The 14,344-nt window shown below is 41.8% G+C and overlaps 1 protein-coding gene across 1 annotated transcript in view; it reads left to right on the top strand.

The window, feature by feature from the left end:
* Window positions 1–14,344, top strand: part of LOC147708369 (uncharacterized) — a 319,453-nt gene that overhangs the window by 106,482 nt on the left and 198,627 nt on the right. The window contains exon 2 of the mRNA XM_086927093.1: window positions 5,359–5,476. Within this exon, the coding sequence (XP_086783219.1) occupies window positions 5,359–5,476 (118 nt within the window). The remainder of the gene's footprint in view (window positions 1–5,358; window positions 5,477–14,344) is intronic.

Here is a 14,344-nt window from a genome sequence, read left to right on the forward strand (position 1 = left end):
ATCGTAGGGTCTCTAGGGCAGGGGTGTGGAATTTAATAAAATATCTACTTGTCCATGGGGCAGGTTGCTTCATAAATCAACTTGCCCTGTAACAAAATCCACTTGTCCCTTTTGTGCCATGTGATGCGGTGAAAAATTGCAGCAGCAATCTCATGATATAAGAGTTCTGATATAATCTCTCTAATTATGCCAGGGCTCATACCATTGTAGGGTTGCATACTAGCAATTCCCTTATGCTGCCACTTTTCTGCAGGTCTACATACTGGGCTGAAGGTATTGGTAAGAAATAGTTCAAGGGTTGGAATGCCTTTTTGAGTCTGTGCAAACCTACTAACGTGCGTGTTGGGTTTGCACCAACTTTTTTCTAATCTTTTCCCGTACTGAAAAAGGTTGGAAATTTACTCCTGACAGTCGCAGATGTAAAACTTCCTCCAGGGTTGGGAAAAAAGTGGTTAGAGGAAAAGTGAACTTGAAACATTAAGATTTTCACATGAGCCAATCTAAATGTTAAATGTTAAAAATATTTTTAATAGCGCACTTACACCGAACGGTTTTATGGCGCTGTGATCACAGGGTGAACAAAACATTAAGACAGTGTAGTGGATTTAGAAAAGATCAGAAAGGGAAATGTTTATGCATGAGCTTGACAGAACAGTAAAGTTTTCGGAAGGGATCTAAAATGGGGATAAGAAGAAGTGAGTCTCAGCTCCAGGGGCAGTGCATTCCACCGAGACGGGGCAAGAAATGAAAATCCACACATGCACATGTGCTCATGCTAAAATGCAGTTCACAAATAATTTCTAGGAGTACTATTTCTTGGCCTACTTCTGTAAATTCTTGTGAATTAATGGAAACTGTATATATGCACTTAATGCAAGGATGTATACCATAGATGCACTTTTGAGACTTTTGCTAATAATTGCATTTTTGAGACTTTTGTTAATAATTGGGCTTCTAATTAAGCCAGGCGTTAACCATGACCTATTGTGTTTAATAAAATTGTGTCTCTCTCTCTCGCTCTCTTCTTCTCTCCGTCTATGAGATGGCTTTACGGTTAGTGACAGTATTCTGCTCTTTGACAAGGAGCATATTGGCACACAAAGTAGTTTTGTTCAGTGCCCGGAACTGCTGTGGCAATGTGTGCTTTTTCAGACCAAAAACTATTTTTGCTTTTGCCAATGCTTCTTAGAATACGGATACAAAACCCATGCCTGAAAAAGTCGGGCATTGACAAAACCAAAAGGCTGACCACCAATTTCAGACCTACTGGCTTTGCCAAAGCTTGTTTATTTTTGTTTCCGGTAATCGTATTTAAACTGGTTACACTGATTTTCAATTATGAATATTTTTGGGGAAATACAAGCATACATCAACATGTTGCTATATGATGCTGCAAAGATATGGTACCTAATCTTACAGTATCAAAATGTTTATCTTCCTACTTGCAATTTTTTTTAAACATTTTATTTTGAAAGCAACGAATCATCACTCTTGCTTTGAAGCTTCGTCAAATATTTGCATACTATCAGAGAGCATTCTGGGAGCATTATACATAGCCTCATATTACTAAACTTTTAAACCGTGTATACACTTTTATACTGAAACTACCGTCAGTAGTGCAGGCCGAGCTTACAGCGTTTATTTTTAGTGCTCACCCTAATAATAAAGGCTTTGCATTATTGAACCATAAATACAAGCTTGAACAGCATTGAACACATGGACACAAATATTACCTTAACTGCAGACATTGCCTTTTCCTGATCCATAAAGTGATACTGTAAACTGGCTGCCAAAGGGTTTGTGCTGTAGGGGGTTGGGCCTACTTGTCCCAAGGACAAAATACACTTGAAAACTTGTTGCCCTTGACCCCAAACAATATGTCCCGGGAGTCGGGCTATAGGAATTCCACATCCCTGCTCTAGGGATTTCAGCACTGAAAGGGGTGTACGGCAGGGGTGCATTCTAGCCCCGTTTCTATTTAATCTTTATATCAATGATTTAGATAAGACCTTGATAGAAACAGGGGCTGATTTTCCATATGTGGGGCGAAGGGGTCTGCCTGTTCTGCTTTATGCAGACAATGCGGTACTCCTAGCACGTACCCCAAGAAGTTTGCAGACTCTGTTCGACACCTTCCATAGTTTTATGGCTGATCGCGACCTGGCTATAAATAATTCAAAATCTTATGTAATACAAGTCGGGTGCGTCCTAAGAGGCAGTACACCTTTAAGGTGAACACAGAAAAAGTGCCTTTAACATCAACTTTTTCTTATCTGGGTGTCCTACTGGATGATCACTTGGACTGGGGTGCTCTAGTTCGGAGAAGAAGGGGTGAGGTGACAAGGGCTAAAGCACCAATTTTCAACTTTGCCGCAAAAATGGGCAAGCGCCCGATTGCGGCCCTGCTGAAAATGTATCAGACAAAGAGTGTATCGATTGCCAGCTATGGCAGTGAATTGTGGTGATACGCAGCATTGGAGGGAATTCAGGTGGCAGAAAATAATTTCTTAAAATAGTTGCTGGGGGTACCTAAAGGAACCTCTAACCTAATAGTTCATGAAGAGATTGGGTTAACATTCATCTGTGATATAGTGGCTATGCGCCCATTACTTTTTTAGCTCAACTGTTGGCTAAATAAAAATCTTGGCCTTACTCATGAGTTATTAAAAGAAATTTTGAGCCTGGACCGCATGATTAATATTCCATGGTTAAAATATTTAAAGGGCTGCTTTGGAGAGCTGGGGCGTCCGGATTTTTTTAAGACCTGAACTTATTACTATAGCAGATGTGGCTACGTGAAACAATCCTTTACTTTGCTTAAAAAATTAAATAGAGATGGGATAGAACTGTCAAAAACTAGCGTCCGAAAATTTGTGATGCTTAAAACTACCCCAGACATGGAGCCATATCTTCTGTGGTCTTTGACGGCCCACAAGCGATTTTTGTTGATCAGGTTTCAAATGGATTATTTCCATCTTTTACTTGTTGTCCCGAAGGGGTGCCATAAAGGACAAGTGTTAGCACCCTGTGGGTGCGATGGAGTGTCACCACAGGATCGGCTGCACTTCGTGTTTTTTTGTAGCTTCTATGAAGCCCCCCGGAGGTTCTTTTCAAAATCACTTTTAAAAAAGCTAAATTTTACTCAGGTCCGCCCAGCCCTTTACTTTTTACAATTACTAAAACCAGAATGTATCCCATTTGTGGTTGGATTTTTGAAATGCTGTCTGAGGTATAGAAATTGTTTGGAATTCTGAAAGCTGGCTGTCGTATGTTATCTGTATATTTATCAACATCCTACTCTGACTAAGGTGTATTCATATCCTCTCATATTTTTTTAAAAAAGCGCTATCTGTGTAGTATGTTTTGATATGTATATATGTATCCTGTATATTTTAATCAAGATTTGCAACTTTTTATGGTTTTCTATTATGTAAACCGAATAAAGTATTTTGAAATGAAAAAATGTCATTCATGGACGTACATGGATCTGATTGCTGTTTTTCTCCACTGGCTGAGCCCAAGACTTTCCACGACCCCCGGCGGATTTCCTGCCTTGAAAGGTCTGCTCGCAACCCACGAGCCCTCACCCAGCACCCAAAGCCCACAGCCAAAGCCTGCTGCAAAGAAGCAGGCACTGCTCCAGGGGGAGGTCACTACTTTGCCTAACACACATCCTCAGTGCGACTCGCTGCTTCAGCCCATCTTGATAAGCCAGCCTCACAGCCAATGTGCTGTGGGATTTTCAGGCACATGGCACTTAACATAGGATCAGAGACTGCATGTATGGGTTTTTATAGGTCGATATCTCCTCATGTTGCCGATATCTGATGAATTTTCTGGCACCGAACAAGATCTGAAGGCATAGGCGACCATCTTGTCAAGTGGTCAGCCATGTTCCTGTGCATACAAACTGCTCCAATATCAGAGCCTTCTAGATTATAGAGTGCCGCAAGTCGCATATTTGCTTCTCAGCTCCCGTGAACCGGTAGTCCATAGTGGGAATCATGAGGCTGATACCGCCGCCTGCCACCTTCCTAGTCATATGCTGCGCTCATGTAATTTAAAATGTATTGAGCTATCAGTGACATCATGGGAGATGTCATTTGTGACGCTACGAGCAGTAAATAGTGGCAATGTAAAATTGCCCCTAGTAAAATGCAAGCACTCAGTAGGATGTTTACTGTTACACAAAATAGCCAAAAACATGAGGTGAGAGAAAAATAATTCTCTGTTTGGAGCCAAAACACTCTTTATGTATTTTTTAAATAATTGTTAACAATAGTTCTTGCGGACAGCTGTACTGTCCAAACCGATGTAAAAAAGGGTATATGAAAATTTATAATTAAGACTAAGTAATGTTTCTTTTTGTTTTATTTTTTAATTTTCTTTCATAAAGAACACATTGGCACATTAGTCCCCCGCAGTGAACGGGAAGGCTTATGTGAAAGATGTGCACATGCAAAATGCAGTCACTCAGCGAGAGGAGCCACTGGCTGAAGTGGGTGTGGTGAACCATTGGCCCATACTGCATACTGTGGTTGTCGAAATCTAAATGTTAATGATAGAATTAAAAATGGATAAAAAGAGCTTACCAGAAACCTCAATGTAGTTGTATGGATTTTTTATTTATGATCGTTTTATTAATTGGTGAGCAGTTTTAACTGTCTCTAGGCCTGACCAAAAAATATTAGCAAACTTTTGCAGCTTTGAGAGTGAGAGAGCTGGAAGCCGAATAAAGGGCAACAATGAGACTTTAAAAGAACAATTGTAAAATTCAAGTCATATGCTGACTTTCAGGTGTTTTTCTTGATTTTGCCTTCCCTTTCCACCCAGACCATTAACTCGATGCCTAAATGTATTGTATTCATGTCGTTTCCGTATATAGCTTTCTACACTGCCGGTAACCATGCACTCCAAGTTTGTATGTTTCTCTGTAAAACTCATTGCAGCATCTTCATGCAAAGTAAGTGCTATATGAGACGCTCCAATACAATTAATGTCCATGGGCAGGAACACAACCCTGTACAAATAATTGTATCATGTTAAATGATGTTTTAGCGAAGGAACATCCGACTTTCTTAACAGTCTTGTTGTACTGTAGCAGTAATTTGTTTCAAGCACTGCTTTACTTTATGCACACAGCTACTAACATGCTGATACCAGTGATACGTTGTTGAGTGTTGTAGAGCAAGGGCACTGTGTCTTGTCCGATTTCAGTGGAAGAGAAAGCTGTCTTCTTTGGCCGGAGATTGGCTGTTTATAGAAATAGATTGCTCTACAAGGGGAACAACTTTTATCTTTTGAAAGAAATACATGGCTTTAAAATTAATGGTAGATAATTTGTTTTCGATATTACAGTTTTTACCTGATCTAGCTGGATTTAAATCTTGTGGTTCTGAAGTGGATTTCAAAATGGACATTAAACACGATTCGGAAAGCTGTGAGGAAGGAGAAAGCAGCAATGAGTTCATCCCAGGTACGTTATTTAAGTTGTCTCATAACTGGGTTGATGAATATTGACTGAGTCAACAATTTTGCACCTACCCCTGAACTTTAATGTGATTGGCTTTGGTTAATGTAATACCACTTTGAAGAGAGCATGTTAGGGATCATGGAGGACCATGTAGCTTAGCGGTATTCACTAGAAGCATACTTTATCTCGGCTCCTTTATTGACGCATTAAACACCTGGAATGGATTTTGCTTAAATGAAAACTAATGTTTGGCCTTGTCATTTACAATGCCAATAGCTTAATCTGTCACAAATGCGAGACCTATTGCATTTGCACACGCACACACACACACACACACAGTGACACACAGAGACACACAAACACACACACAGACACACACAGAGCAACACACACACACACCCACACACACACAGAGCAACACACACACAGAGCCACACACACACACAAGAGCCCCACACACGCACAGAGCCACACACACACACACACATAGCCACACACTCACACAGACACAGAGCCACACAGAGAGCCTCACACAGACACACAGAGCCACACACACACACACAGCCACACACACACACACACACAGCCACACACAAACAGAACCACACACAAACAGAACCACACACAGACACGCACAGAGCCACACACACACACACACACACACAGAGTAGAGGGTGTAGTAGAGAGTGAGTAGTAGAGAGTGAGTAGAAGAGAGTGAGTAGTAGAGAGTGAGTAGTAGAGAGTAGTAGAGAGTGAGTAGTAGAGAGTAGTAGAAAGTGAGTAGTAGAGCGTATATAGTAGAGAGTAGTACAGAGTAGTAGAGTGTAGTAGAGAGTGAGTAGTAGATAGTAGAGAGTGAGTAGTAAAGAGAGAGTAGGTGAGAATGAGTAGTAGAGAGCAGTAGAGTGAGTAGTAGAGAGAGAGTAGTAGAGAGAGTGAGTAGTAGAGGGTGAGTAGTAGAGGGTGAGTAGTAGAGGGTGAGTAGTAGAGGGTGAGTTGTAGAGGGTGAGTTGTAGAGAGTGAGTAGTAGAGCGTAGTAGAGAGTAGTAGAGAATCCCAGCCGTGTGGAGGGCAAGCATATTTTTGTGGAAGCACAAGTCTTCAGCCCAATCAAAAGATGTACTACTGACACCGAACAGGTGGATGGAGCCAAAGCCCCTCTCCTGCTGGTTCTCACATAATTGTCTGGCAAAAGCTGCGCTGTCAAGCCAGACCATTTAAACAACTGGCTTCTAAGAGCAAAGGATAACAGGCAGCGTGAGTTATCTCGTCCGTTGACAGGCTTGTCCACCTTCAATATAGGTTATTAGGCACCAATAACCAAGAAACAACTGTAAGAAACTGCACTTTTATCTGTAGCGCTACATTAGATGGCAATTCCCCATCTGGATAAAGAAGAAACCATTTATAGATTCCTAACTTGAAGCGGACTATTGCATGTCATCTCAAACCGTGCCAGGTTAGTTTTACATTTTCCAAAAAGCAGCACTGTCTATTTTAGCATGTCCTTTAAGATGACGTTTGCAATGATGAACGACCAAAGTCCAGTGCCCCCCCCCCCCCCCCCCCCCCCCAGAACGAGGGAGCCCTGCAGGTGCTAAGAAAGCGTTTACACTTCCTCCTCCAAACAAGCTTTCTATCCCTCTTGCACAATCTCTCCATTAACTTTAACATACTTCTTTTTTTTTAAATCCACATTATAATTGCCACTGCTACTGGCAGTGTTAAACCAGATAACAAGGATTCTGTGTTCGTGGAGGCTGACTACACCACACGCCTCAGTAGGTGTAAGCACCATTAAGCAGCGAGAGAAGGTGGTGCAAGTGGGCGGTGTGTGAAACCACACTGGTAGTGTGTAAAGCTGGCACTGCTGGAAATTGGCGGAAGCTAGCATGGTAGGTAATGTCTGGCACAGATGACAGTCAACGAACCTGGCACGAGAATGGAATGTAAGAAACTGTCACAGGTGAGAAATCTTGACGTTTTCAGTGACTGCAATGCGATACGTTGTCACTGGTGGGCAATGTACTGTGTTCTTTGCTAGAACAGCATGTCTATAGCACTTCATACCACAGTTGTGGCTCCGAAGCGCTGATGTAAAAAACTGGCGCTAGTGTAGGCAGCGTCAGCAACCACATTGCTGACCATCGTAGGCAGTGTGGGAAACTGGGCACTGGTGGGAACTCTCAGAAGGTGACACTGGTAGGCACACGCAGATGGGCGCACACAGCTAGCACTGGTGAACAGTGTCAGAAGCTTGCAGTAGTGCCCAGCGCTAGCAGACGCTGTTAAGAGCAGGCACTGGTCTGTAGTGTGAAGAAAGGGCACTGGTGGACAGTATTGTTTAGTTGGCAACGGTTGACAGATGTGAGCGGAGTGAGGAGCTTGCACTACTGTGAGGACGAGGGTCAACTTTCAACCCAGAACTTTGCAAGTTTACTAATTTACCATAGTGCTTAGAGGCATTCAATGTGCAATGTGTGCTTCCCAAAAATATATCACCGATGAAAATAGAAGTTCCTGACACAGTTGTCTTCGTAGTTCTGATTTGCACTAGAGTAGTGGAAGTCATAAGCTTGGTGGCATTTTGTCATTTGCAACATCAGACTCAAGGGCGTGACATTTCACAGTCTGTCTGAAAAGTAAAAAATATCCCAGTACAAAGTCAGTCAGTGTTGCAACGGTATAGAAATGAAGATGGAAGGGCTTCAATACACATTATGACATTTTAAACAACGAGGGGCATTCGAAAAACATGTTTGAAATATACAGCCATTTCTTTCAATCCAAATTACATCACAATCTGGATGTTTGCGTTAACAGCGCTTTACAGTAGGTATTTAGCACGTTTCTATGCGTTCCCTGTTTTTATGCTGAAATGGGGTGTGTGGCACAGATACATGAAGTGATGTGTTGCGCTTACTACCCATAAGACGTTAAAAACTAGTAAAACGCTACCGAATAACCCGAGCTTAGTGGTTTAGCATTATTAGCTTGGTCAGAGACTGAGCAAGAAAAATTAAGTTCTCTGCCTCAAAAATTAATACCGTTTCCCACCGCCCAAAGGCCCCTGCAAAAATTAAGCACTCTGATGCTACACAATATCTGACCTCTCATATACCGGTTCTATTGGTGACCTAGAAGCCTCACTGATGTTCAAGTCTTGTTCTCCTTAGGTAATTTCTCTCCACTCACTCAGGCCTTCCTTTATCTCCGTCAACATTTTGAAAGGTTACTATTTCTCTCCTCGTGAGCATGTGCCGTTCAGAATAAACAAACGTTGCTAGGAATAGTTAAAAACAAAAAAAAAAGTTCTCTTTGACCAACAGCATCCTCATCCTGGGGAGAGGATGCGGTCTGACGGCTAGGGCTGCCGACTTTGGTGCAAATCACTTAACCTCCCCAGGCCTATCCCAAAAAATGTAATGTGTCCTTGTGTAACTTAACTGGTGTTTATGTAAAGCGCTCCAGTACCTTGTTATGTTGGTCCTTTCTCACTTTTCTTCACCCTGCCCTGCGCGTGCCCTTTCCAGCGCGTGATAGGTCAGCCTCAGCTGGAATGTTGACAGCTGAGGGCTGTTGTGACAGTTGAGATGAACAGGCGAACTGCATGCTGAACAGACGTGCCCTTGGTGTGCTGTTGTGACTAAATAAAGTTATTGACGACCAGTTGTGTGAGCAGAGTCGTCTTTACAAAATTGGCGACGAGGTGACAGCACGCCAGCGAACCTACGATAAGCCGGTTTAAAATAAAATGAAATAAGAGAAATATTTGCGAGAAGAAAAACTGATGGAAAAAAAAAACGGTACCGGAATGAGAAACGACTAATTGAAAAGAAAAAAGGTACTGTTTAAAGACTTATCGAAACCATATGAAGTAACTTAAAAATAAAATTTGAGTGAAGAAACCGAGTTAACAGAAATGAAATCTTGGACCACTTAAACGTGCGCATTTTGAAGTTGAATACTTGGTGATAAGGAATTGAATTTAAAGTATACTTGATCAGCGGTGGCATTTGCGCTGTATCGCTGGAGGAGGTCGTATCAAGCATTTCACTGTGTTGAAGGCTCTGGGCGAGACGACTGGTGGCAAGGGTCAGGCGTGGAGGAAACACTCTTTGAGGCATCTGCAGTGTGAGAGGGGAGAGTGCGCTGGGAGAAATCCTCACTTCTGACAGCATCGTGTCAAGAGTAATCTGAGGAGAAACGTTAGACACTTCAGCGCACGTGACGTCATCGCGCTAAGGCGCCATCTTGGGAGAGAAAAAGACGAAACCTGCACGCATAATCTAACGTGGATAATGAGCTAAGCAACGGAAAAAAAAAAGAAGCTGCTTTTGGCATTGTATCCTTTAATGTGAAATATAAAAAAAGGAAAATAATCTTCAAATAATAAGGTAAAGGAAAAAAAAAAAAGAGCATGGCAAACAGCAATCTGTACAACCTTCAGCCACCAGAAACATTTTTGAAGGGGGAAGGTACGCCCACAATAAAATGGGAGGAATGGAAAGAACATTTTTGCAACTACATTAGTACTTTTGACAAGGAAGATGAGGCATTAAAACCTGAAGAGAAGAAGAGAAGAAAAACATTTTGTTACACAGTTTAGGGGCAGGAGGATTAAAAGTATACAATAACATTGCTAAGAAGGTCCATGAAGGGGCTGACAGGAACGGTTTTGAGGATGTTATAGAGGATTTAGATGCATATTATAAGCCAGTGGTTTGTGTTGCTGTACACAGGTACAAATTTTACAGGAGAAAGCAGAGTAAAGAAGAAAGCATAGATGAGTATGTGGCAGCATTGAAAAATATCGCAATCACATGTAAGTTTGGGGGTTTACACGATGATCTGATTAGGGACCAAATAGTGATGTGTACTGCAAATCAGAATATACAAGATGCCTTGTGGGCCAAAGGCAAAAAACCCTTACAACAAGTTATAGAAATAGTTAAAAAAGCGGAACTCACAGGAAGATGTGCAAAGGAAGTGATCAGTGAGAACAAACAGAACAGAAGAGAAACAGAAGAGACCAGTGTAGTGGCTAGAGTAAGTGCTACAAGGAAAAAATCTAGCAACTTTAAAAGCAAGGAAATTGACAGTACAAGAAAATACAGTAAGGAAAGAACTCAAGGTGAGCTAAAATGTTATCGCTGTAACAGTAACAGGCATTTAGCAAATGACTGGAACTGTCCAGCGAGGAGCACTAAGTGTAGCAAATGCGGACTGGTAGGACACTTCCAGAAAGCATGTAAAAGAAGTGGTAAGATGAAAGTTAAGTATGTGCAGGAAGAAGAGGAGGACGAAGAAGACTCATCAGACGAGTCAGAGTATAACTTTTGTGTATTAAACGTAAATGAAATAACTGGAAAAAGAGAAGACAGGGTAGGTCAAAAGAAGAAACCTGTTTGTGAAATAGCAATAGGAGGAGTGGAACTAAAAATAATCGCTGACTCAGGGTCACCCTACACCATAGTCAACCAGAAGGTGTGGAATGAGAAGTTTAAAAAGGTTCTGGGTAAAAAGTTGGAGGAACCAGACATTACACTAAAAACTTTTACTGGGGAAAAAATTGGACTTCTGGGGTACAGAGAGTTATCTTTCTTATTCAAGGAGAGAGAAATGCACAGTAAACTGTATGTGGCAGAAAGGGGTCCATCAGTACTAGGATGGAGAGACCAGGGCAAGCTAGGCATAACCCTAGACCCCAACCGCTCTGAGCCGGTTCTTGTTGTACAACATGAATTAACAAGTGACAAGAACATAATAGAAAAATATCCTGGTGTATTTAGTGGAGAAATTGGTAAGCTAAAGGGATTCCAACATAGAATCAAACTAAAGGAGAACGCAATTCCTTGCTTACAACAAATTACTAGATGCTGACATTATTGAACCAACTGAATCAGCAGAGTGGGTCGCACCCTTAGTTGTCGCAAAAAGACCGAATGGCAGACTGAGATTGTGCATGGATCTTCGCGATCTTAATAAAAACATCTTAATTGATCAATACCCATTACCAAGGATAGGAGAGATGTTGTCACTCACTAAGGGTATGTGTGTGTTTTCTACCATTGATCTAGCAGCCGCATACCACCAGGTACAATTGCATCCTGAAAGTAGACATCTCACCACCTTTATATCACCCTTTGGATGTTTCAGATTTAAAAGAGTTCCTTTTGGCATAGCATCAGCTGCAGCTTTGTTCCAAAGGCTTATGCAAGAAATATTTAAAGGCGTCAAGAACATTCTCGTCTTCCAAGATGACATTTTGGTAATGGGAAAAAATCAGGAAGATCATGATAACAGACTCCACCAAGTACTCAAAAAATTAGAAAAGTGCGGCATGACCGCGGAGTACAAGAAGTGCAAATTCAACAGAAGTAGCGTAAACTATTTGGGACATGAAATTACGCATGAAGGAATTAAGCCAAAGAAGGAACTAATCAAGGCAATAAGTGACGCACCAATGCCAACTAACAAAGATGAGATAAGAGCATTCTTGGGACTCGTTGAGTACTATTCCAAGTTCGTAAAGGATTTCTCAACCAAAACCTACCAAATTAGGTCACTACTAAAGAACAAGAACAAATTTGAATGGACAACAGAATGCGAGGAATGTTTCAAGCAGTTAAAAAAAGAAATATGCGCAGCACCACCACTGCAAGGATTTGACAGAGATTTGGAGTACATCATCACCACGGACGCAAGTGGAAGAGGAATTGGTGCAGTACTTACCCAAATGGAGATGACAGGAAAGGAAGTGACCATCGCATTCGCCTCACGTTCATTGACGGAAACGGAAGAGAGGTACTCAGTCATAGAGCGTGAGGCGCTAGCCTGTGTGTGGGGTATGGAGCACTTTCGTCAGTACATTTGGGGCAAGAAAATCATACTACGATGTGACCATAAACCTCTAACCAAAGTGTTAACGGTAAAAGGGTTGTACACAGCGTCACCCAGACTAGCTCGCCTTTCTATACGGCTTTTAGATTATAACTATGAGGTACAGTACTTGCCAGGTACAAAAAATGTGGTGGCAGACTTTTTGAGCAGGCTACCGTTAAAAAACAAAGAAAGAGTTGAGCAGGAAGAAGAGTTGTGCGTGGCAAGCGTATGTGAGGAATTTCCTACCATCGGTAAAGAGGAGTGGATTCGGAGTAGCAAAGAAGACAAAACCCTAAGGAAAGTACATGAACACATTATCAAGGGATGGCCAAAGAAGAAATGTTTGGAGGAGGAATTGAGAGCATTTTGGGAACTGAGAAACGAACTTACAACAGAAGACGAACTCATTTTCAGACAGGGGAAAATGATTCCACCAGAAAGCCTAAGGAAAAGAGTAATGGCCATATGTCATGAAGGGCATTTAGGAGTAAACAAAACAAAACAAAACAGAGGATTAAAAGTTGGTATTGGTGGCCTGGGTGTGACACAGAGATAGAGAGAATGGTAAGACACTGTGTGACTTGCGAAAATGCTGACAAAACCCAGTCTACACTCAGACCAATGCTAAAACCTATAACGTGCCCCAACATGCCTTGGGAAAAGATTGGTGTGGACATAACTGGTCCCATAAAATGGCAAGGTGAACCGATGTATATAATTGTTATGGTGGACCATCTATCCAAATGGCCTGAAATTAAAGTATGCAAAAAAGTGGACACGAGTGACATAATAACATTCATGGATGACGTGTTCACCAGGGAAGGTATACCAAAAACCATCATTAGTGACAATGGCAGCCAATTTACCTCGGAGGCTTTCAAAAAGTTCATAGACAGGAATGGCATCAAACACAAAACAACATCAATATATCACCCTGCTGGAAATGGTGCCGTGGAAAGGTTCAATCGAGTAATAAAAGGAACCATCCAACTTGCCAACAAAAGTGGAAAATGTTGGAGAAAAGAAGTGAAAGAGATGATATGGGGGTACAGGATTACTCCAGGTGAAAAAACTTTAGCAAGTCCATTCGAAGTTATGAGAGGTAGAACACCCATGTCAAAAGACAATATTGGATGGCTTAAACAAGCGAGATCATCTAAATGGTCAGTGGAAACCATCAGGGAAAGAATAAAGAATGCACAAACTGTTCTCAAGGAGAAGCATGACAAGAGCAAGCACTGCAAGGAAGTGTGCATAAACGTTGGAGACAAGGTGAGGATAAAAAGAAGTGGACACATAGTAAAAGGGGAAGACAGATATTCCTCACCACTAGAGGTGGTAGAAGTATTTTGTAACTCAGCATTACTCAGTGATGGGAAAGTATGGCACGCTTCAAGGATGGCAATGTGTCACAATACAGAAGATAAGGAACATAAGGGAAAGAAAAGTAGAGCCAAACTAAACGGACACCATCTGGATAGTTCAGATGAAGAGGAGAATGCAGAGGACAACAACCTTGGTGCACCTGAAGGTCGTACAAGCACCACGACTCGGATAACTCAGAAAGGAATAGAATCGGTCGGAATGGATAGGACATACAACTCCGATGACTCTGTGGAACCACAGGACAGTGCAACTACAGGAAGCTCCGACTCGGAATATGAAACCAGCGATGAAGGAGAATTAGGGTGTCAGGCCAACTCAATGGGAACAAGTGACATTATAAATGCTGAACACATATCCACAAAATATAAGGGTAGTAGGCATACAGAAGACGTTGGCGAAGCTAGTGAGAACACCAGCAGTTTTGGCCGAGTTCTATTCAAACCTAACAAATATAAAGATTTCGTGTGTGACTGACAATTACGAAATGTTACTGTTGCGGGGGAGGAAATTTCTGCGTTTAACCTTCTTTTGCTTTCTAGGGAAAGAGATGTGTTATGTTGGTCCTTTCTCACTTTTCTTCACCCTGCCCTGCGCGTGCCC

The sequence above is a fragment of the Lissotriton vulgaris genome, chromosome 6 (genome assembly GCF_964263255.1).
Source record: "Lissotriton vulgaris chromosome 6, aLisVul1.2, whole genome shotgun sequence".
Classification (NCBI taxonomy): Eukaryota; Metazoa; Chordata; class Amphibia; order Caudata; family Salamandridae; genus Lissotriton; species Lissotriton vulgaris.